The sequence below is a fragment of the Eretmochelys imbricata genome, chromosome 16, assembly GCF_965152235.1.
Source record: "Eretmochelys imbricata isolate rEreImb1 chromosome 16, rEreImb1.hap1, whole genome shotgun sequence".
In the NCBI taxonomy this organism is placed as follows: domain Eukaryota; kingdom Metazoa; phylum Chordata; order Testudines; family Cheloniidae; genus Eretmochelys; species Eretmochelys imbricata.
Window position 1 is genome coordinate 13,340,543 of NC_135587.1, and position 24,505 is coordinate 13,365,047.

Genomic DNA, 24,505 nt, shown 5'->3' on the forward strand with positions numbered 1-24,505 from the left:
AATTCTGATACTTCAGCTATCTGTGTCCAGGACCCTAGATGCCCCACCCCTAACTTGATGATTCGCCTCTCCACTGGCTCTACTGCACCGGCGCCGTCCTCTTCCTACTTATCTGTGCAAGTTCCAAGCTGCTATGGCACAGACTCTGCATCACAGGAAGCTGTGTGGCAAGTCATAAAATGCATGAAATGCTCAGAGGACTTTGGTAGGCTGAGGCAGTTGCCAGTGAACATTTCAGGCCAGGCGCCATGTCAGGGTGCACTCTCAGCTGCTCAAGAGATACAACTAGCTCATTTTCGTCCTCCCTTTGTAAAGATGCTCAAGTATGTGGTTAACAGAGGGGATACAAGCAGGCTCCACGCCCAGCGATCACAGAACTAGGCTGAACCTCAAGGAGGGGAGTTCCTCTTTACTCTTTCTTTAATTGTGTTTTGATTTCTTATCCGGTTATCCATCTCAGCAAAAGGACGTGACTGACTGCAACTATTTTTGTTTCTTCTGCTGAGTCATGTCACCCTCCTATAGGCATCCTCCCGAGTGCCTCACCTCTGTGAGGTTTCCAGTCTCTGCTAGGCTGAGGTTGGTTCCAAATCAAAGCCTGCTATATAACAGAGTATCCCTCCCACAGTCCCAGTAAGGTCAGTCCGGTTTTGAAAAGTTTTATGCAAGTAGGGTCCAAAGGAAAGACTCAATTGACTTCCAGAGGCTTTGGATCAGACTCCCAGGATGTCTATGAGATGTTTTCTCAAAATTTGAGAGATAATTTGCCATCAGCAACGTATCCCAAATACTATTGCCCTCCCACCATTACAAAGCGTAAGATGAACTGACCTCCTCACTCCATCAAACATGGGCTCGGAGATAGTGCCTTCATATTCATTTATCTTGTTTTGCTTATAAGGCAGAAAAGGGCCAGAACCAAAACCCCAGATCCAGATACCACCATTTTTAACGGTGGGATAGGAGGGGGTCAGTGTCTGAACTCAGAAGCAAACTCTGCAGCTGGCCACTCTCTATAATGGGAGACAACCAAAAACCAGGATCTGAAATCCGAATGAGAAGTGTCCCATCCCTGTTATAAACTAGCCTGCAGGCTTTCCAAGGTTTCAGGAAGGAACATTTGGTAGCAGTTCTCTTCTTTGCAAACTCTCCTCAAGCTCCCCCAAAAGACTTCTGACACACCCTAGTGCTCACTCTTTCTTTGCCTGTCAGCATTATTGCTCTATGAACTATTTCCAGAATCTAAAATGGGGGGTCATTAAAATCTCCTATGAAAAGTTACTTTTTTCACGGTGTAAAGATCAGGCAAGTAGATATTACAAAGGACACTGCCAAGTAATTACATACCATCTTTAGTCATTTCTCTCCATTGTCATTAATCCGCTCTTCAAAAGCTTCGTGTGCAATCTATGATTTTCCTTTGTCCTTTTTCCCTTCTATTTTATCACTTAAAACATCTCTGAATGACTTGAATCCAACTTCTTATAAACTTAGGACCTGTCCCAAGCCCACAGCAGGGAATGGGAGACTTTCCATTGGCTTCAGCGGGCTTTGGATCTGGCTTATATACATGGTCTATCACACCCTCCTATCACTATTTTCCTTGCCCTCCATCTCAAATTCCCTTTGTTACGTTCACGTGTGCCACATCTTAAATTAGACTGTAATATCTTTTGGGGGCAGGGATTGTAACTTATTGTGTGTACCTACAGTACCTAGCACAATGCATCCCCAACCCTGACTGAGGTCCTTAGGCACCAGTGGAATACAAACAGAATAAATAAAATAAATAAATAAATAAATAGTATTCTCCTTTTCCACTCTCTTTCTGATGATGCATGAGCCAGCGATAGATCAACTTGGTTAACTACCTTGTTTATCAGCAGCATTTTTAAACATTTGCAAAACACCACCACCCATGCACCACGGCTGTATTCGTGGGGGGCAGGTTAGGAAAAGGGTTTGATTTGTGACTCTGTTAAACATTAATTGTATTGATTTTCATAGGACAGTAATAGTTTGCCAAGCTCAGAAAAAAATCAAACAAATGATCCCATTCAAACTCCATTAAAGTGAATGGGAGGCTTTCCATTGTCTTTAAGGGGAGTTGGATTGGGCCTAAAGACAGCCTGTGAGTACAGTGAAAAGAATAAGGGAGAGAGACTGGATGTGGCTCTTGAAAAGGACCATGTGCCAAGCTGGTGCGTGAGGCACACTGAAAAAAGGTAGCGTGGAGCTGAGGTGCCCCATGGCATTATTTTTACACTGCACAGATACAGATGGAATGCGTCGGGGTCACTGAAAGGAGCAAACTATCCAGTGCCCCTTACACCTCCCCCCATTGCCTGCTGCCAGCGGTTAACAGGACAGGAGAGAGGGTCTATGCAGGGGTCATGGCGTGCTGTTAGGGGTTCTAACCAGCTGCCCACAGGCCGTTATTGTCAGCATTCTTCCTCGGTGGTGCATGGTTCATCATCCATGTTACACCTATGCATAGGAGCCTGTATTCAGGCCTACATCTTAAAGTCACCTGGGGGAACAAGAAGGCAACCTGTGGCTATCTCCAGTCTGCTGAGCCAGAAAAGGACTGTCAGCTGTTAACTGCTCCCCCTGCTAACAGCTAGTCTGTCTCTGCACCAGAACAGTACAACTTTGCCTAACCAATGGACCTTTGTGTGTTTCTTGGCAACTGAGCCTCCTGACTCTCCCCAGCAAACAGCAGCTTAAAGCTATAAGAACTTCTAGGCATAAATTGCTTGACAGAGTCTATATAATTTTTTTTAACTCAAAGTTTGCAATAAAGAACCAGATCTGGTCAATTCTTAGGTGACGTCCTGGTTCCATTGAAGTCAATGGGAGTGTTGCCATTATCTTCAACCGGGGCAGGGCAAAGCTCAGCGCCTCTGACAAGCCTTGCTCACACCCAGCAGTCTTTATTCACAAGAGCAGTCTCGTGGACTTCAAAGGAATGATGCATGTGAATAACAGCAGTGCATGTTCGTCATGGTTTTCAGGATCAAGCCATAAATAATTATGCATTTGTAACAGCATGTTTGCATTTTCTGTGGGCATTTCACAGCAAATTACCAAAGGTTACACCTCATTTCTGGAAATTGACTAGTCTCTCTTCATGATACTAGCGTCCATACCTTTAAATGAGTGGGGGAGTTTGAACTGTTACAGATAACGAGGAGGAAACACACAACTTTAAAAAAATTTCAGTGATATCAGAAGAAGAACTTTAAATGATGGGTGTCTGCCAGAGTCCCAGCTCCAGCAACACCACCATCTGATTTACACGATTTTAAAACAATCCCCATATTTTTTACAATGCCACTAACCGCTGTACAGATAAAATCTAGATGATAAAATAGGACTCATGACTTTTTTTTTTTTTTTTTTTTTTACAAATAATTATAAATACAATGGAGAGAAGATATATTACATTCTATGTACAGAACACACCATTTCTGTCAGGGTAGGATATTAAGCCAAGCTGCTATTTATACACGTGACCCTGAGATGTCTTGTTGTCTTCCCTTGTACAGCAGGTATACAAGTTCATTAACTCCTTCTACTAAAATGGATTTCCGTGTTTTAATAGTATCGTCACTTTGTATGAGAACTCAGAAGGGGAAAAGAGTGATTGCCCACGCCCCAAAATTTTCATGATTGATTGTTTCTGCTCCCCAAATTGCTGGAAAACTGAACATGGTGACTTTAGTATGTGTGTAACATTTATCCATTTAGAAGTCTCTTAGCAGTACAGTGAAATGAACATGATTTCCCTTTTTATATATAAAAACACAAATTCGTACCAGGAAATAAAATGAAGTCTTTACAAAAGTCTATTTTCTGAAAGCCCGCTGTTAATTAAACAGGCTGCTTTTCAAAATATAGGCTACTGGTGTAGGCCTTAGCTTGGTTGGAAGTCAAAGTAGCTTTTGATTAATCGGGGGCATTGGTTACTACCCACCCCCCATCTTTTCATATAAAAATATACTTTAAGGTCAGCATAATTTCATGGAAAGTCCTTAGCAATGAATTCCATGGATCGTCATGGAAAACAATACATTGAATGCATTTCATAATTTTACCTGAAATTCATATGCACTACACTCCTTTCCTGCTCAACAGCAAGCTACACCATGCCTGACGTAAAAGAGTACGTGGGTAGAAAATTCCTTTGCTTGGAGCCTTGGTACAGATTTCGATACCCCTTCAACGAGGACTGTAATATTTTTAAGCCGACTTTGGAATAGCTGGAATGACTCTTGTTTTAAGCTTTATAGTTATGCATGGGAGTTGTCAGCGTCAGCTGTCCATTTGGTGCCACTTCATTTCCGTCATCCTCCAGTAAGCCTGAAACATCAGCGTTGGGTATGCTGTCATGGTAGCTGCTAAAACTAATGTTGTCCTCCTTGAGCTCAATGGTCCAAAAAGGAGCATTAAGTTTTCTGTTTTGATATTCACGGTACATGTAGACAGCACCCACAAATCCCATCAACAGGACCACAACAATGATGATAACTGTCAAAATAATTATGTTAAACTGAGTCCAGGAGACGTCTGCTAATGAGGAGGTACTATTGTCAGAGGAGTTGATAGGAAATATAGTCTGCACAGTTGTTGGCGCTAACGTACTGTTTATCACAGTAGCTGAAAATGATGTTGACCTGCTGGTGTTGGGAGCAGCAGTTATAAACCCTCTAGGTTCAGGACCAGGAATGACTTCTACAAATACAAAAAAGATACATAAATAAATACATATACGAACAATAAAATACATGGTGAGCCATGATTGGAGAACAGGAAATAAATGGCTCTGCCTTTTCATCACTGTTAGTATGAGTGCAACAAACTAAAATTTTAAGGTCAGAATTGTTCAGGTCCCATTTACACATCAAAGTATTTGGCCAGATATTCAAGACAGCTCAGCGCATTGAGGGCTGAGTTCTTTTGAAACTCTGGTCATAAGCATCACAATGGGAGCTGCTGGGTGCTGAGTACTTTTGAAAACCTCCTCCTTGTTTAGGTGCCCAAATAGGAGCTGCGCTCTTTAGAAAATGTGGCCCCGATTGTGGGTGCTCTGCTCTTGAAAATCTGGCCCACCAGACCTCGATCACTCATGATGAATGCAAGTGCAACTCACTGGGTGAAATGTTGGCTCCACAAAGTCAGAGGAGCCAGGACTTCACCCATACAAAAGGTTTTCTGAAGAGACCTTTTAGTAGTAGGGGGAGAATCTAGTCTCGGATTGGATACTAGTGTGGAGGAGAATCACCTCTGAAAGGCTAATTTGATACAGGCAATAGGAGTTGGGGATGATCAGCCCCTAAGTGCCAGCAATAGGAGAGCCCAGGGATGGATGTAGAGGTGGAAAGATCCCTAACCAGAACATGTTACAACTAGACAGAGGATTTAGAATGTTTCTGCTCCATGGAGCAAGTCCTGCTCTCAGCTACATCCATCCCACTCCATCCATTTTAATGTGATTGCTTGAGCGTAACTAAGAAGAGAATTTGGTCCTGTCTATCTTAGGTATTTTTATACCACCAATCACTGCAGTATTGAGCCACTGAATAAAGTCCTTAATAAAAAGTTATTACAAGTTACTAAAGGTCAACCTCCAATAAGGTTCCCACACAAAACAGTCTAGTTAGAAGACAGTTAAGGTTAAAACGTTGTTGACACAACCTAATTGACTAGCTTTAAGCTTCCTTATCATATACACATTAAAATATATGCTAGCCATTAGACACACTAGACATGCACAGTGAAGGTATCCACCCAGCTCCTCTCCATCATATAATAAATGACCATTGGCTCTCACCCAGACCAATTTCTACCATCACTCAACCTTAGCTTTGTCTCACTAGTGGTTTAATTAGACTGTGGTGTTGATGGCATTGTTATGAATGTGCATGCTCTTTGGAAAATGCACGCTGTTGGATTTATAAGTTCTCAGGGCCCTATCCTGCTCCCATTGAAGCAAGTGGTAAAATTTCCAGTGACTTCAGCTATGCAGGATTGGAGCCTATGACCCCAAGCAACTGAAAACAGGGAGGGTTACAATGAAAACACTTATTCAGCCTTCCCTATAGCAGTCAGTGCCATTTCCACTAGAATATTCCAGCAACATTTAATTATATAAAATCAAGAGGAGGAGGAAGCTAGTATAGCTCTGTAAGATGAATTATGGTGAAATGAAGCCGTCATCCACAAAAGTTTGCTGCAGTACTTGAGCAGACAGATCTGATATCAGCTGCTGTGTTCACACCACTCGTGGCTGATCCCTGAGCCCAGTACTTCATGGATCCAAATTAAAGGAGCTCAAAAGATCATGGCCCAAATCCCGGGTGCTTCAAGGATCCTGCCTTAGCCTGCTCTTGTGACTAAGCAAATATAAAGGATCAGATTTTGTGAGTGGCTAATTATTTTTAGTGCTCCAGTTTTCTCAGTATCCAACTGGGACTCCTTAAAAGGGCCTACTGAGCATCTACCCCCTGAAAATTAGACCCCTTTTAGTTGCCTCAAGTTGGGCTGCCCAAAATTTGGAAGCCTCCAAATTCACTAGTCACTTCTGAAAATCTTGGTCCTAAAATCTGCTAGAACGCAGTGCCTCCAGCATCTCCGCTCATGGTCGAGCAACGTTCAGCAAACAGGGAACAAAAATGCAGATCTTTTAAATATTAACATGGAAAGGAAAACAGGTGCCAAGGAAACATGAGAGCTGCCTCAGCTGCCTGTGAGATGGGAGGGCAGTATTTTCCCAAGTCAGTAATCAGCTATCTCACCATGTCATTAAAGTGGCAGGAGAGGTGCAGGCTGGAAAGGGTCATTCAAAGGCAAAGGCATGTGTGTTACTATGGAGCAAGGTCACTCAGTCCCTTCAACACAAAACCAATGCATTACAACGGATGGACCAGTGTGAAATTTCTATCTGCAACCCTGCAGAGACAGCCATACATAAAATTACAGCACATGAATATTAAACTTGTTTACTAATCATCCCTCTTCCGCTCACAGAAAATCTTGCAGTGTGTCTGTTCAGGGATCAGTAAGAGAATGAAGGTCACATCAGCTCCCTACTGTAATGCCTTTGAACTAAATCTCTTGGAATGGCAGGGATGAATTTGGTCCTGATACGTTCTGGAATTCTGCGCTCTCCTTCCTATGTACAACCACACATGCATGCAGCCTGCAGTCTATCTCGTGGAGTAACTTACTGACAACCACTGGGAGAAGAACTATGGGAGAAGAACTTTCTACCATTTTATTCAGGGCTATACAGTTATAAGGTAGCTTCTTCATTGCCATTGCGCACCTGAGAGTATTAGATGCAATGAGGATGAGGACTGATAAGAGGCCTCAAAATCAGGCAATAGTGAGTTCACATCCCTGCTTTGCCACTGGATTTGTTGTGTGGCTTTGGTCACGTTGCTAACCACTCTGTGCCTTAGTTTCCCAGCTACAGAGCGGAGGTGATAATACTTCACAGAGTTGTTCTGAGCGGTTGATTAAGGCCTGCACAGCACTTTAAAGCACTACATGTTATGATAAAAAGCCTTTATAAAGTGCCAATCCTGTAAATCCTTACTGATGTGAGAAGTGCTACTGAATGTAGTCAAATAACGCAACTCACCAGGGGGGTTAAGAGTTTGCATCCAGCTCCAGAAATCAGAATACAAACCGAATTATACATAATCTTTTGTTTTGGTTTATTTCATGATATTGCCTGCCACAGTTTTGGGGAACAGATGAATTACCGAAAACCTAGGCGAATCTTCAATTCATGGGTTTTAGAGTTAGAAGGATCATTAGATTATCTAGTCTGACCTTCTGTATAACATAAGATGAATATATTAGTGTCTCTTTTTATACAGGCATGCGCACAAACACGCATGAGAAAACACACAAAAGTTCACTGCAGGAAAGGAACTTTATTAAATAATTTTCTGTGCCGAAACCTAGAAGATTCTGCCCTCCCGCAGCCTACTGTCTCAAGCTGTAGAGAGAACTGTCTGTCAAGAGCCATTTCCAGAATGCCAAAGATTAGCCATGCATCAGAAACATTGCCACTGCTCCTTTCAACGTAGGCAATGTTCAGACAGGCTCTCGGTAACTGAAAACGAAGCTTGAGAAAACATTATAATGGCTACGGGGAAAACTTTCTTCCAGCTTCCCCTTTGGACTGGCCCTTTTAAAGGAATGAGTTCCCGTGTCCACCTTGGAAGACACTAAAGCTGCTTCATCTTCAACAGCAAATCCCTCCAGGAATAAATATACCCAATATTCCTTCCACACCCCAGGCAGCTTGCGTGTGTCTGATCTGGTTAGGAAACATGGACACCGATTCGAGGAGAAGGGTTTACCTTTCTTGGTGCAATTGGCTCCCTCCGGGTCTCTGACATAACCTTCCTGACACTCCTCGCAATGGAACCCGGCCGTGTTGTAGAGGCAGCCAATGCATTCCCCTGTGTCTGGCTTGCATACCTTGGGTGACTGGTCTGGGTCTACATTCCCGTTACATTTACATCTAATGCAGATGCTGTCGGAATTGTAATAGCCATTGTCACACTGGTCGCAGTTCGGGCCAGTGTATCCGGCTTTGCATCTGTCACACGTTGGGATGTGTTGACCAGGTTCTGAAAAAAAGAGAGCCCATACAAATATCACTGAACGAACCCCATGAAAGAATGTTCCTTGTACCAGTTGCATGTTTGCTCTGCATCACACTGATCTGCGCTCAGGTTCTAAAGTCAATGGGAGATTGCTTGTGTAAAAGATGAACGCTCAAGCCTTTAAAATGTAAGCGCTTTGCAGCAGAGACTTCTCTGTTAAGCCCTGTATATCTATGCTGCCCCATAAAAATAAAAAAACATGTTTAGGTTTCTAGATCTTGGTGCCCAGTCACAGAGCATAGTTAGCATATTTCCAGCCAATCTGAGATTACTACTACTTCGGGACACCTCTGTCTTGAGTGATGGATTGCAGAGAGCATCTGGCCGACTGGGACTGCATCATGGAAGTTATGGATGGACAAGAACTTTTTAGATCATCTCGACCTGGGGAAGTAGGGGTGGGGGGGAAGGAATCACAGTGCGTAGAAAATTTTATTACAACCTAAAGCTAAGGTTACTCCCCCTCACACCATTTGCCTTAGAACTCAAATATTCACCACCAACCTCTTGAAAGAGCACACAAATGACATAGGCCTAGCTTTGTTATCATTAATACATTTCCTTATTCTTGCTTTTATAGCAAATGTAAGGGCGTCACAAAAATTCAGTCTTCAAATAAGCGACCAACCACCTACTAAGTTTGGGAAAAACTACTCTAGGCCATCTCCCCATTAGTGCAGGACTGATCCCAATGGTATGTTTTGTGCAAATTAATTTGAAAATCCCAAGCAACGGGGCTTCCGTCTCTCTTCTCTGGGAAGTCTCTTACACAGCCAGGGACGGCAGCTTAAATTTCCCCCCCGATTAATTTCATCCCATCGCCCCTTTGCTATCTCTCTAGTAATGAGATGACAAGAGCTCAAAGCAACGCTGCAAAAACTGTAAGGCACAGACATCTACACGTGCCCTGCAGCCAAGCAAACAGCCCAGATTATTTGGGGCAGGGTTATTTTCTGTGTACACTGGGTGAAATTTACCCCTGTGCAAAGGGCCAGCGTGTTGCCTATGCACTGCTTCAGTTCCACTTAAGTGGGAATTAAGGGTTGCACAGGCCTGTTGCTAACTTTCTGCAGAAGGGTGAATTTCAATCACTGCTGATAAAACAGACTAGCTCTCCACCATACCTAGGTCTTTTTGTCTGCAAAACAATAAAGACAATGAAAACGAGCAGCGGGAACCACGAGGGTAACCACGGTAACAAGTAACAGCAAATGCCTGCAGCAAGAGAGATTTTTGCAATGGTTTCTGCTACACTGTTGCTCTCACAAGAAGCACCCTAAATACTCCAAGAATACGGTCAGTAAATACTGCGCTCCTAAATGTCACGTGTCACTTCCAATCATACACTCCAGGTCCCACGAAAGAGGGATTCAAAGGCAAAGCTTACAAACTGGCACACGAGGATAATCAGCCCAGAGTAAGGTTTAGCTATGAAATATATTGAAAGAAGTTGCTTTCACTAGCATACAAAAAGAGCCTTACTTATGTGGCAACTGCCGGTAGATGCCACTGTTGAACACGGGCAGCGGTTACATTCGTGGCTTGGGAAGATGCTTCTAAAGAAGCCCACCTTACATTTTTCACAGTGGCTTCCTTCTGTATTTCCTTGGCAGTTGAAACAGGTGCCTAAGAGAAATCAACAAAAACAACAGACGATTCATTTAGAAACAGCAGAACATTTTATCAAGGATATTTTTAAATATCTAGAGAGAGAGACACACACACGCAGAGATCTTTATTGCACAGCCTAAACGTTCACAAGTAACTAGTGATTTTGGATGCCCCTTTTGTTAGGCGCTAGTCCTAAGACACATTCAGAAAATCTGATTTGGGGCACCTCGATACTTTCTGACTACCTCGCCCCCCAGTTAGGCAGTCAAAAACAAGCACCCAAAATCACTCAAAACTTTTGTAAAATGTAGGTCTACATATACTAATAAATTCATGCAATTAAAATCAAACCATCCTCCAGGAGAAATATCCTAGCCTGTCTCAGTCGTGGTGAGTAAGGGCGTCAGCCTGCCAAGCCTCACTCACAAGAGTAGCCCCAGTGATTTTTGGTGCCTTTGAAATAGCTGTAACAGTCCAAATGATGGGTTAAGGCCCTGTAAGGATCACCCTGGGGATGTCGAGGACAGCTCTCTTGATTTCTGCTGTACACTTGTTCTATTACTGTAATGTCACTGTTTAAGTTAACCAAAGAATTCCGTGAAAAGTCTATGTTGCATCTGTCTTTGGCCTCTCTGTCAATCAAAATTCACCGACACCAGGCTCACTCCCAATGCCAATAGCACTGCTCTCAAGTTTCGGAGATTGGCATGCGATGCAGGCTGCAATCATACGAGGACATGAGGAGGAGTAAGAATCCCCCTACGCAGGTTACCTGGATCTTGGGTCTGAATGTATGGGGTGAAGAGGAGCTGTGCACCTACTCTCCCTGTGTCTATAGCAGATGGCTGCAGCCCCTAGAGTTTGGCTCCATTCCCAAAGCACTGACCAGCAGAGCTGAGCCAGGGCCGTGTGGGAGGATTTGCTGCTGGTATAGGCCAGCAACAAATTATTAACTCCCTGGAGAAAGGGTGGGGGAGCAGAGAAGGAATTAGGGGTTCCTGAGACAAAATTCCTTCTCTGGGGTGCTCCTGGAACAGCAAAGCAACACACTGCCTCTTACTAGAGGCTGTGCTCTTGTGGCATGATCTAGCCCTTTGTCAAATTCAATTTGATGTTACTGCAAACAAAGGGAGCAAATCCTACTAGCTATATAAATGCAGTCCCTATCGAAAGCTCATCCATCAACAGGAACATCATCTGCTTCAACAAGCGTCTTACTGAGTGGTGGAGGTGACCCAGGGGAAGCTTATTTAATTAAATCCCAAGTACAAGCCTCTGAAAGGTAAAAGGAGCCTCTCCACAAACCAGGATGGCACAGAGCAGTGCAGTTACAGAGTGAACACTCTCTGAGCTAAGTTGTCAGTGTTCTAAGGGGGACAAAATGCTAGTACCAACAGCAACCAGGCATATAAAATCCCCATCAGGTTCATGTTTAGACTATAGCTTAAACAAAATATAGTTCCTTATAACATCAATCAAGGCTGTTCAAGCACCATGCAAGTCCAGGTACATTACATTACTCTGTCTTTCTTTGCTGGTGCACCAGTGACCCTGGGGACTGGGAGTCTCCAAGCAAATACAATTTGTCCTAGTATTTGATCCTTTGATTAATGGGAGAATGAATAACTGGCTGGTTATTGCTTTTTGGAACCAGCTGATTCACACATATGGCGGAGGCTGTTGGTGACTAAGGATGCTTGCAGTGTTCCATAACTCAATCTTCCAGTCAATATTTGCTTCTTGTGTAGTGGCCTGTATGACATGAGCTGGTGGTCTCTGTGGGAGAGATGTCCACACGATGGAAACCACCACCCCCTAATTGCAACCTCTGTTGGCAATCTCACCATGGAGACCAAGGGTTGAATGAATCATGGAGAGTCAACTACGAGAGGTGGTCTCGCCTCATCAGCTTTACGGCACTTGAATTAGACTCTGCTCTTGGTTATGCTGCCCTAAATCTGGAATAACTGCATACATTTTCTGTGCAGACCTCCCCATTTCACGACCACATCCTTTCCCATCAGCAGGAGTTGCAAGCATCTTCCTCTGCATACTCCAACTGGCTGTGTTGCCAATGGACCAATAGGTCACTCAATCGTACAAAGCATCCTAAAGGTTCTGGACCAGGGATCACTTTCTTCTCTGTGGAAAGCATTAATATTTCAGAACAGTTTCCATTCTGATTGCTCCTTTCAAGCATTAACTCAGCCCGGTGGCTCCTCAGGTAGATAGGTGTTGTTACACTTATTTTACAGATGAATACAGTCAGACACGAGAGAGGTGAAGTGACTTATACAAGGCAGTATGTGCAAGAATAACGCCCGGGATTCTTGACTTCCAGTCTGCCTGCTCTAACTACTTTCTCTTTAACACACTAAAACCTAATGAACCTATATCCATACAACATACTGTGAGAAAATATCTTTTATATGAAATTCCGTTACATTATCCAACTGGGATTTGTCAAAACAATGTAGGTCTTCAGTTAGCCAGGAGAGGGAGCCCACAACACAGTATTAATGCAATAGAAACATTGACATTGACAAGGAATACACACTTTTATATAGAGCTGGAAAAGTCAAACAAAGGGCAATCTCTAGTTCATATCGAGAGCTAAATGCATACATTACTTGTTAGAAATCAGATCTAATTTACTATCGTTTTTCTGCTTCAACAATGAAAAGGAAATACAAGTAAAGAAAGAATAGGAACTTTCTACGTTCCACCATAGATTAAACTAACATTAATATGGTTAGGCTTCAATTCTGCAATCTGATCTATAAAGACGGATCTTTGACACTCATGGCAAAGGTTTCTGCTTCCATAGACTGACCACAAGATCAAGGGTTTAGCTGGCTTTTTGTTTTTCTTTTTTTGGTATGTAATTTCATATCAAAGAGCTAAAACACACACATGAAGGCTCTGATTCAGCCAAGCACTTCAGCACACCTTAACTTGAAACGTGTTCTTATGTCCCATGAATTCAGTGGGACTTAATCACATACTTAAAATTAAGTATAAGAGTGAGTGCTTTGCTGAATCAGGGCCACACAGAATAAATTTCTAATATCTGCTAAGTTTCCCATTAAATTTGTTCTTCTACAGTGATGGTGTTATGTGCTGAGAGTTAATTCTGTGACTGTTGATATTGATTCTGTGTCTTTGTTAGAAATGTGCAGACAATGTAGTAATAAATACTAGAACCGAGCAAATAATTACAAACAAATAATTCATTCGATTAATTCTGTGTCTTCCTGTTCACAGGCTGTTGGCAAACACGCTGCAAACTTCTTGAATGCATTGCCTATTTCTAACTCACTAGACAAAATTTTGGTGAGTTTTATTTTACTCTGTGGCTCATCAATATAAGTTTGAATTTCAAAATTGGAGCTCTGTTGCTGAGCTGGGATAGGTCGTTAAGTCACATGATATTGTTTCTCTTTGGGTTTCTGGTGTGAAGAGACACAGAAAGGCAATTTACTTTTTTCAGCACAGAAAACGTGTGTAAATGGATCACAACGTTCAAGGAAAGCCAACACAAAATGGACAGGAGGCAAATTCATAAAAAACAGAAACAAATATGAATGCCCTGTTTCTGAAGTGCTCATAATGGTATTTGTGACAATACAGGCTGCATTCAGCCAACATCTGAATAATACATGCTTCGGTGAATAGAAGGTACAGCAAAAAGTAAGCTTTTTCAGGTTGGGATCATCTTTTGGTTATGTGTTTCTATAGGGTCTAGAACAATGGGGCCCTGGATTCCTAGTTGGAGCCCTAGATATAATAATAAAGGCTCGATATTGCTGTCAAAGTGAATGGCAAAGCCCCCACCAACTTCAATGGGAAGAGGATCAGATCCAAAATGACAGTTTATGGTGCAAGTAGATAATGTTATGCCCTATGCATAAGTACAATTAAATGAAAGATACAAATAAAAGGGATGAGACTGGTGAGATTAGTCTTCTGAGGGCTGTAATACTTTCTTCTAATTCTGGTTGTTGGTCTTGGTGTGCAGATGGCTAGGTGGTATTTAGTGGCCTGTGTTACACAGGAGGTCAGATTAGATGATCTGGTGGTACCTTCTGGCTTTAAACTCTAAATACAATGGCAGAAATCGGGGGACAGTTGACTACACGTACATCTACACAGGAAGCAGAAACTCACAGCAGCAAGTCTCAGAGCCCGCGTCTATAGAACTTGGGCTATGGAGCTAAAAATAGCTGTGCAGACGTTCCGGCTTGGGCTGGACCCTGAGCTCTGAAACCGAGGGAGGGGCCCAAATGTCTACGCAGCTATTTTTAGCACTGTAGAATCGAGCCACGCAAGCCTGAGTCTGTAGAATCAGTGCCGCGGGTTTCTTCTTGCCGTGTAGATGTACCCTAGATGGTAAGGGCCCAAACCACTACTCACTCACCCCTGCAACATCGCTGATGTCAATGGAGCCCCACCAACGTTACAGAGGAGAACTTGGCTCTAAGCAGTCAGAAGTATTGTACCTGTTAAGACATCGCAGCTGTTGGAATAGTTATTGCACTGGCATGGTTCACAGCTGGTTTGGTTCACCCAGTAGTAGCCATCGCAGCACTGGTCACACTTGAAGCCGGTTACCCCAACTTTACACTGGCATTTTCCAAAGCTGCAAAGGAAAAAAAAAAAAACAACAAAGAAATCTGCATGTGGTACTTGACGACTCGGTAACTTCTGTTCTCAGTCTCACGGGCACAATGCTCTCATTCCCCGAGGGGGAATCTGTTCCTCTTACAATGTCATGCACATGCAGCAAATGTTCACCAGAAATGTAACTGCTGGAATATAAAACATAAGGGAGCATCACCGGAGTTCAAAACACCTGTACTACCTCATTGAGTTCATTGTGTGGGTGTAACTGCACACAGAATTTGACCCTGTATTAGCTTTCAGTTCACACTTTATTGTTGGATAATGGTCCATTTCTGAGCACAGCAACTCAATGACTCATCCCTCCCTTAGAAAGAGCTCTCTCACTGACTTACCGTCTTCTTCTGTGACTGGAAAGCACCTAATGCATTTTGGGCACTACTGCGATGTAGCAGCAAATGAAATAAGATGATGACAGTTCGGCGTTTGAGTTTGGTTCAGATAGGTGACCCCCTAAAATCAGATGCTTAACCAGAGCTTCTCCAAACCTCTTTGAGTGTACAAAACCGGACTGGAAATTTTGTGAGATTAGGGATATTTCAGTGTTTGAAGTTCTGATCCAGGCTAGAAACTAAAAATGAAGAAAAATTTCCCCACCATATCCAGCTAGCCCAATATTTCATAACTTTTTAAAAGGTTCTCCTTGAGAAACAGGCAATGTCATTTCCTCTGGACCCAGCCCATCCATCTATAGCAATGATGGCATGGTACCAGGGGCCAGAACTGGAATGGGGACCAGAAATGGGCTCTATTTCAACCTCAGCCACTCCGAGCCTGCTGCAAAGCCCACAGAAGGCAATGGGAGTCTTTCCAGGGACTTCAACAGTCTTTGGAGTAATGAGCATTTATGTAGCACCTTTCACCTGAAAATCTCAAAGCACTTCACAACCCTGGATAAGAAATGTCTCCATTTTACAGATGGGAAACTTCAGAGATGAAATGACTTGCCAAAGATCACAGAGCCAATCAACGGTGCTTCAGAACAGCTGTGGGTCTTTATCTGTCCACCTGTAAAATGGGGACAATAATACTGCCTTATCTCGTGTGTATGTGGGTGCGGGGGAGGGGAGTTCTAAGGATTAATCCATTCATGCATGTAAGACACTTTGAGATTTCCATATGGAAGGAGCTATTGAAGGGCAAAATATACATATCCATGTATAACATGCATTCCAATGCTTCTTAATTCCCTGCCTTTTATTCAGCATTTCAGCATTTGCTGTGGCATCCTAAACAAACGTCAATTATTCTGTACAGTTCTTGTAGGGGAAGAAGAGACAACTAACCACGTCTATGAAAAGCCGATTAAAACTAACAGAGGCTGAGACCCAGAATGGCTGGATGCACTATTTATGTGTTGTTTTTAATTAAATGCTGTAGATTACAGTGGTTTTGGACAGCACCATTTCAAAAAATTAACCTACATTAGTATTTCTCTTGATAGTTCGCTTGGCAAAAATAGGAAATACCCAAAGCCACACACACACACAGAAGGAAAACCCACAAATCTAGCCCAAGAGGCTAAACAAAGAAATACTTTCAAAATATGAATTTCAGACACATTTAATGGACTGATTACAGAAAAGAGCAAGAAATATGTTTCATTAGCCTCCACGCCATATCAGGAACTGCAGCCGGCAGAGGCAGAATTTAAAAAGCTTGGACAATAAAAACAGGGTTTCACAAAACCTAAAGTTAATTGAAATTTTTTCATGATGTTTTAAACCCAAAGCAAATGAAAACCATTTTTCATTTGAATTTGAACATTTCTCCTGCAGCATTTGCAGCACGGAGCTACAGTGCGATGGAACTAACAGCTCTGTAGAAAACAAGACTGATTAGACAGATAGCGCCAAAAAGTGAAAGCAACTAGACCTGTCATTCTAACCTTATGCCACAGCGGGACTCCCGTTCCCCTCTAGCTGGGACCTCATCCCATCTACCAGTGCAGAATGGTTGCATCTCCCTGGTTGAGAGCTCATGAACTAGTCTAGCTTCATTGTACAAACTGACTGAAATACACTGGATCTATAACATAGAACTCATCTGAGACAGAACAGAGAGGAAGCTTGCAGTGATGGTTAAAGCACAAAGCTAGGAGTCAGAACACCTGGGTTCTATCATCACAAAGTGTGTACACACACACACACAGATTTTAAAGATACTTATATGGCCTTCATCTCTCTGGTATTATGATAAAATTGTTATATGAAGCAGAAAAATGGCCATAAAAACAGCTGAGGAGAGGAAACAGCAGCTTTTAGTGTCAAAAGTTATGGTGTATTCTTAACATCCTTTGGTTTGAGCTTGTCATAAACAAGGAGCTACTTATGGTCTTGGCAAGTTGCAGTCTTGCATCAGTTGAGAACAAGATGATTGCAACAAGTGGCGTTGTGTCCAGTGTGCAGAAGATTACAGGAGGTTTATTTATACAGCTGAGCTTGAAGGAAATAGAGCACGAGTCTGACCACAAATGTGGTTGGAAGCTACAATTTTGAGGGATTTAAGAAACCGAAATCCTCCCATACTGACTCTTGCCAAAGAAAGAAGAATTGCAAGGGACCATTCAAAGATGGAAGTCCACTGTACTCGCCACCATGGCTACATCATAGCCTCTTCTGCCCTCCCCACAACTATTCAGCATGGACAGAAGAAGGCTCTCTCATCAAGAAAGCAGTAGTTGCAGGAAGGGGGAGATAGAAGAGGCCAGTGCTAACTAGGGCAGGCATGAACGGAGGGGGAGGAGACAGACTAGATCTGTGAGGGGGACTGGAGCAAGATGAGGGAGGGCTTAAAGCAATTTTGAACCAGACCATCAAATGCACTAGGGACCTGAGGGAGGCTGGGGGGGGATAACATGTCTGTGCTGTGTTGTACCCTATGTGCAGGTGAAGAGTAACCCTCCTGCCCCCACACACACATGCTCCCCTAGAAGAAGGATGGTCTTGTGGTAAGAGGGCTAGTGTGGGACTTTGCAGCCCTGTGTTCAATTCCATCACAATCTCCCTATGTGACTCGGGGCAAATCACCTGATCTCTCTGGGCTTCACTTCCCCAACTATAAAATGGGGATGACAGCACTTCCCTATCTCACGGAGACTGTCAGTTGCAATACACTGAGGACCACTAGGAACTCGGCTACCAGGGAGATGCAGCAGCAGACACATGGCTGAGATGTAGCCCTGGTGATGTGCAGAATGCATTTCCATCTTGAATGGTCCCTTGCAATTCTTCTTTTGGCAGTATGGTTTTTAGGTTTCTTAAATCCCAGTGGCCACAGCTGGCGTGGCATAAAGGAGCCACAATGCAAAGAAGAATTGGCTCCTTTATGCTGCTCCAGCAGCGCAAAGAAGCCATAAACTGGGTAGATATGGCCCCTGGAGAATTTCCCTTGATGTAGAGGTAATCCCTTTGTGGCAAAGAGCCAGCATAATTGGTCTATCCCACTTCCCTGTCCTCATGGTGAGAGGAAAAGGGGAAATACTGGAGCTACTCCCAGTTTCTGAAATGGTTCCTTGTGGCCAAGAGCAGCCAGGGGTAAATTAGAGCAGCCCAAAGGCTCAAAGATAAGGTAAGTGCAAAGGTGATTTTGTCCCCATCCCTCTTGTTCCTGCACAGGGCATAGCTCAGTCAGAACAGGCGCTTGTAGCTCTCTGCTTTCCTGATTATCTCTGCCTCGTTTCAAATTTCAGCTGAAAAACACATCTGTTGTTCTCCCTTGCTATTGCTGATATCAAACTGAACTCTAACCGTGTTTAACTCCGGACAGTATTTAGAGATGGAGTACAAATTAAGAGCCCAGTCCTTCATGTGAGTAATCCTACAAGTAAGAGTTTACAGAATCATTTCCTAAAGTGGTTTCAAATTTAGCCTCCTGGGCTCGTTTCCCTTGATTCTGGGGCGTTCTCTATTATTTTCTCACCTTTATATTGACCAGACATTTATTTTAACAGGACTCTCCTCCCCAGCAACCTCTTTCCAGCCAGACTCCTGCTTCATTTTAAACAAAGTTTCTTTCCTAGGACTCCTCTGTTCTTAAATGTAGTGTTCTTGGGACAACACCCATGGATTTTACTTGTTAGATTAAAAATAACAGGATAGGAAGTTATTTTTGAAAAAGTTTTGGAAAGTTTGGTATCAGTGCTCCTCTAGGAGGACTTTTCTCCACGTTACACATGGCCTGGAGCCAAGTCTTGCATGCGTAAGATTAAATCACTCAGCAAATATAAAGCGTTGCCTGTGGTCACTGCTTCTATAGGATAAAGCCCTTACAACACTGCCTTTCAGAGCTCCAGTCCAATGAAGACTGCTGAACACTTTTCGAAGCAAAGGTCAATGGTATAAACACGCTGAAATCACAAAAAAGCCCTGTTACCAGAGCAATTGTGTCCATAAAAAATCCAAAGGCTTGAAAGAAAAGACCCACAGTTTAATACTTGAAGAGTGAGAACTGAATTGGATTTGGAGTGCAAGCCAGGAATATTTTGGGGAGGGAGACTATTAAGACACAGCAACACAAATTGCTTGGTTACTATTTCCAATGATTAACCATGTGGAAGCCAAAAAGTTTTTAGCGCTTGGCGTTCATGCAGTGGAGGGCCCTGTTGGAAAATCTTGATTTCTGGTGCCAAAGGGTGGCTGCCCACCTGGGACTTTATTTGGATCTGTGACAGTACATACTTTATACAGGGTGCATGGATTTTATAGTGCATTCAAGCCGGACACCACCTAGTGATTCAAAACAATTCTTGCCATTGCAGGGCACAAGAGCATTTACCAGCCCAATTTGGGTCTCTAACACCGTGTGAGCATGGCAGAGGTTTAAAAAGTCTGGGGCTGATGCGCCATGGCATTGCATGCTAGCAGAGCACAGAGATGTAAATGGAGTCACCTTGACGGAGAACGGGAGTGGCACATAATCAGGTCCCTAACCGCTGCTGGAGAATATGGCTTGGGAACACTCCACAGGCTACATCACCAAGAACCTGGTCCACCAGGGCTAGCATGAAGGAAACAGCACGAGTTGGAAGGAGAGGAGCATGGAAATATTACTGTGTGTGCGGACACTGTTCTCAGACAACCTGGACAGATAAAGGAGTGGAATGTCTGTAGGGCAATTGCCAGCGGGGGGGGGGGACAGATGTAAATGAGATAAAACACTTGGAGAAAAGAGAATCCCACACCAGAACCAGATGGGCCTGTAAAACCTGATTTGATTTGGTTTCCGTTCACCAGGGCTGCATTCTAGTCCCCAGGGGGAATGGCCATATGGGATGCAGGAAACCCCACACCTCTGCAGAGTTGCCCCCAAATCATTCCTTGGGGGGCAGGGATGCCCCTCACACACCCACCCCTTTTAATCAATGACAGGGGCTCAGGCACTTAGAGAGAGCAGAAGCATCTGAGGATCTTTTAACAGTCCCCTGGGCCAAATCATTCCATTCAGGAGCTGGGTTGCTACGTGGCCCACACTGGTAATGGCAACCACACAATCCCTTTGTTGACAGCACTGGAGGGTGAAGTCACAGGGGCCGAGGGGTGGCTGGGCAACCACCCAGAACAATTTTTCTGGCTGTCAGCTGGCTACTTGGAAACCTTCCTGGACACACAGGGAGCATACTACAGGAAACAGCTGATGCCTCTTCTCCTTCCCCTGGTCCTACCCCACGCCATGTCCTGAAGCTGCAGAGCACCTGTATGCTGAGGGGAGTGGAGATCCTTCTGATCAGCTACTGTCGCCGCCACCACCACCACCACAATCTCCCTCATCTTGTGGTTTGTGCAATGTGCTATCCTCTGCAACACACAGCAGAGAACTGCATGGGGAGCTAAGGGCTTGTTAGGAAAAATAATCTTAAAACATCGGGCTGGCTGAGATGTGACACTGAGTATAACTATACTGGAGCTAGAGGTGTAACTGCCAGCTGGGGCAGACATACCCACACTAGGTCTGATCAAGCCAGCACACTAAAAATAGAAGTGTAGCCATGGCAGCATGCGCAGTGGGGTGAGTTAGCTGCCCCGAATATGATCCCATCCGAAACTTGGGGCGGCCAACCCATCCTATCACTTACACCACTGCAGCTACACTGAGGTTCTTAGCATACTAGCTCCATCAGACTGGCGCGGTACATGTGACCCAGCTGGAAATTACGTCTCCAACTCCAGTGTAGAAATACAGGTATGTCACACTGTGATCCATACATTGTGCAGCACAATGAACCTTGATGAGACTCCTGCTGCTGTCAATGGGAGAGTTTCCCTAATCAAAAGGGCCTTCAGGCTGTAATGAGCCCAAGATAGATGAGAGGAGGCATGAACATGTCCTAAGCAGCTGTTCACACAGCACAGTGCTGTGGAAAACAGAAAATCAATCACGAGTTGTAATAGTTTGGGTCTTCTTTACAAGTGGGGAATCCCCGTGAAATCCCTTTCTATAGGGCTTTAAAAAAATAAATTTGATAGCATTCAAGAGCAGGGGTAACATTTTCTATTCCCTTTTCTAGGACAGTTCAAACTGCCTACAGAAAAGTTAAAGACAAGGTGGGTGAGCTAATATCTGTTATTGGACCAACTTCTGCTGGTGAAAGAGAAGTTTTCAAGCTGCACAGAGCTCTTTAGATCTGTGTAAGCTTGAAAGCTTGTCTCTCTTGCCAACAGAAGATGGTCCAATAAAAAGATATGACCTCACCACCTTATCCAGGGACCAACCCAGCTAAAACAATGCTACACCCAACTCCAGCAGAGTTATTCTCCTACTAATTTGTATGGGACATTTTCATGGCGGAACATCACCATTAGTACTTGCCGTGAGCATACTGTGCCCTAACACAACCATCACAACCTGTCGGTTGATTTTCAGGTTAATTGATTTGGGTATTAACAGATGGGGAAAAGAAGAACAGAGAAGCCATTAGCACATGGCTCACTTTCATCTCCTTGCTCCTCTGGTTCCACTACAGCCGTTGGAAGCCCAACACTTTCTCCCCGGTGCTAATTTAATAACACCTTCTGTGTGCGATTCACATGCCAAAGAAGCCCATTATGCAAGCCCACTGAGGGCTCCTTTTGTGGAAGGGGGAAGAAGGACGGCTTTATTGTAGCAAACATTGGGTCATTGTGTGAAACATTCCTTGCTTTATGCCAGTGGACAAAATGTATGTATATGGAATCCATCGCCGGAGACGGAATACTTAACAGCTATGAAAGGGCATTTTATAAATGTCAAAGGGCCAGATCGTCTGGCCAAAAGTACCGCTTCCACAGTGCCATCTCCCCCGCCCCAGGCACTGGTCACCCCCTCCCTGGGTCATGGCTGCAGAGAGGAGGGCCTAGGGCACAGGCATTGTGCTCTACAAGCCCCATGGATAAGACAGCGGAGATACTGCAGCCTGGACTGTCTTAACTCCTCCATGCTATTAATGGGGATCCTAGGAGCATCAGTGGCTGGGGAGAGCAATGACAGTACTTCTCCCAGGGTCAGGGAGATGCAGCACAGTGGCCCCGAGCCAGTGGAGAAGATCCTAGGAGACTGCAGGAGCCTTTGGGGTAGAATCACTCCCCATTGCACAGACAGTTATCTCATAACAGAATGATTCTGGCGGAGATTCCATAGAAGGGGCCATCCAAGGTGGATATTGTTTGTATTATCATAGCACGCAGAACCTGCACTCATGAATCAGGACCCCACTGAGGCAGGCGCTGTACAGAGACAGAACAAAAAAGACTTTGTTCCAAAGGAGGGGTGACCCAGGCCAAGGACCCCGTTTCAGGGCTCATATAAACAGAAATAAGGGTATTCAGTGGCAAACAGTGAAATGCTATGAAAGGAAATATTTATGGTATGGTGAAGAGTTGCCTAGGAGTAACAAAAGGTTTGTCTAGGCCAAGTTACTCTGTGTTCTTGAGTACTGGTTGCTTGAAGTCCCCGGGATTGCACCAGAGGAGAATTTGGCTCCGTGTATTTTCTACACTCAGGCCACGTCTACACTTAAACCGTTACAGTGGCACAGTTGCAGCACTTCAGTGTAGACGCTCACTACAGTTAGGGGAAGGGCTCCCCTGGCACTGTAGTTAATCCACCTCCCCGAGAGGCAGTAGCTAGGTCAATGGAAGAATTCTGAAGCTGGGTTGACCTAACGTTTAAGTGTAGGCTGGGCCGGAGCATTGGATTCTCCTCTCATTCACTGTTTCTAAACCAGCATTCATTTTCCTTCACAAACTAGTATGAGCAAGAGAAGAAATAGCCTCTAAGTGTTTATTCGCCCCATTGTCAATCAGCCACTGTTGTGGATCAAGAATTGAAACCTCATCGCCCATGGCCCAGGATAGGGCCCTAACCACTGGACTATCCTGCCTCTTAAGTTACCAATATCAGGCAGAGTTAAAGCAGAAGTGACTGGCTCACAAAAATACAGAGAGAATGTACGTATGTGAGCCTTTTTAGTAATCTTTTCTGGATATTCAGTAATCAGAAAAACAAGGTTGCGCCTTTTGGCAGGTTTGTCTGGTATTGTCATTGTTATTTTTAAAAAACACCCTTATGGCAAAAACCCAATTATGCAGATGTTCCGCCTAATGAAGTGTTTTTGCAACCAAAGGGAAGGGCCCCCAAGATTGTAAAAGTGATCTCTCCTTCTGGGGCCTGGAATCTGCATATTTACAGCCTTTATTCTCCTATTACGAAAAAAGCATTTTTGCAAAGATTTGAGAGTCAGATTTTGATCTTCATTCCAGCAGTGCAAATCCAAAGTAACTCCACTGAAGTCTGGGTGCAACCGATCAGAACTTAGCCCCTAATATTTCACTCCATTGTTGTTGTTTTCATTACGATAGCACCTAGAGGTCCCAGTCAAGACCAGGGACCCATACCAGGCATTGTAGGAACATGGAGTAAGAGATAGTCACTACACCAAAGAGCTTACAAAGAACAGGAAGAGAAACAGAGGCAGAGAAAGGTAAAATGATTTGCCCAAGGTCACACAGCAGAACGAAGAATAGAAGGCAGATCTTCACCATCCCATGCCAGTGACCTAGCCACCAGCTCACCACGCTCCTGCTCCCTACACTATAATGAATACTTTGTATCAAGGATTTTAGAAGTCTTGATTCAATATTTTTAAGAACACTGATTCATCCAGCAGGTGAGGTGCAGCTCTAGGGCAGAAACATAGGAATGGGGAAGCCTGCTGGAGGGAAATAACAGCATTTCTTGGAGGCCACAGCTGCTGTAAGAGAGAGGGTAACAACTGGCAATTTTCCACTGGAGGAGCCGTCAGTAATAAATCGCTTTGAGGTAGAGAAGTTTGTGAATTACTCCTGTCAGCAAACAAAAGTAATATCCAGGTTCACCATTTACTGACTATGGGGGGTTTAATAAGCTGTAAAAGAACAGAAATCATAACAGATACTTAGCTAATTTAAGCACACAACAAAACATACTCTTAGCCACTTTCCACTGCTTTTATGTTGCCCACATGGAACAATTTCCATTAGAAATAAAAACTCGTTCATTCCCAGAGGTGCTGACAA

The 24,505-nt window shown here is 43.8% G+C and overlaps 1 protein-coding gene across 1 annotated transcript in view; it reads right to left on the bottom strand.

Annotated features, from left to right (window-relative positions):
- Positions 1–3,409: 3,409 nt before the first annotated feature.
- Positions 3,410–24,505, bottom strand: part of MEGF9 (multiple EGF like domains 9) — a 75,773-nt gene continuing 54,677 nt past the window's right edge. The window contains exons 3-6 of the mRNA XM_077836248.1: positions 14,795–14,934; positions 10,167–10,310; positions 8,376–8,648; positions 3,410–4,734 (exon numbers count right to left, since the gene is read on the bottom strand). Of these exons, the coding sequence (XP_077692374.1) occupies positions 4,280–4,734; positions 8,376–8,648; positions 10,167–10,310; positions 14,795–14,934 (1,012 nt within the window). The 3' untranslated portion in view covers positions 3,410–4,279. The remainder of the gene's footprint in view (positions 4,735–8,375; positions 8,649–10,166; positions 10,311–14,794; positions 14,935–24,505) is intronic.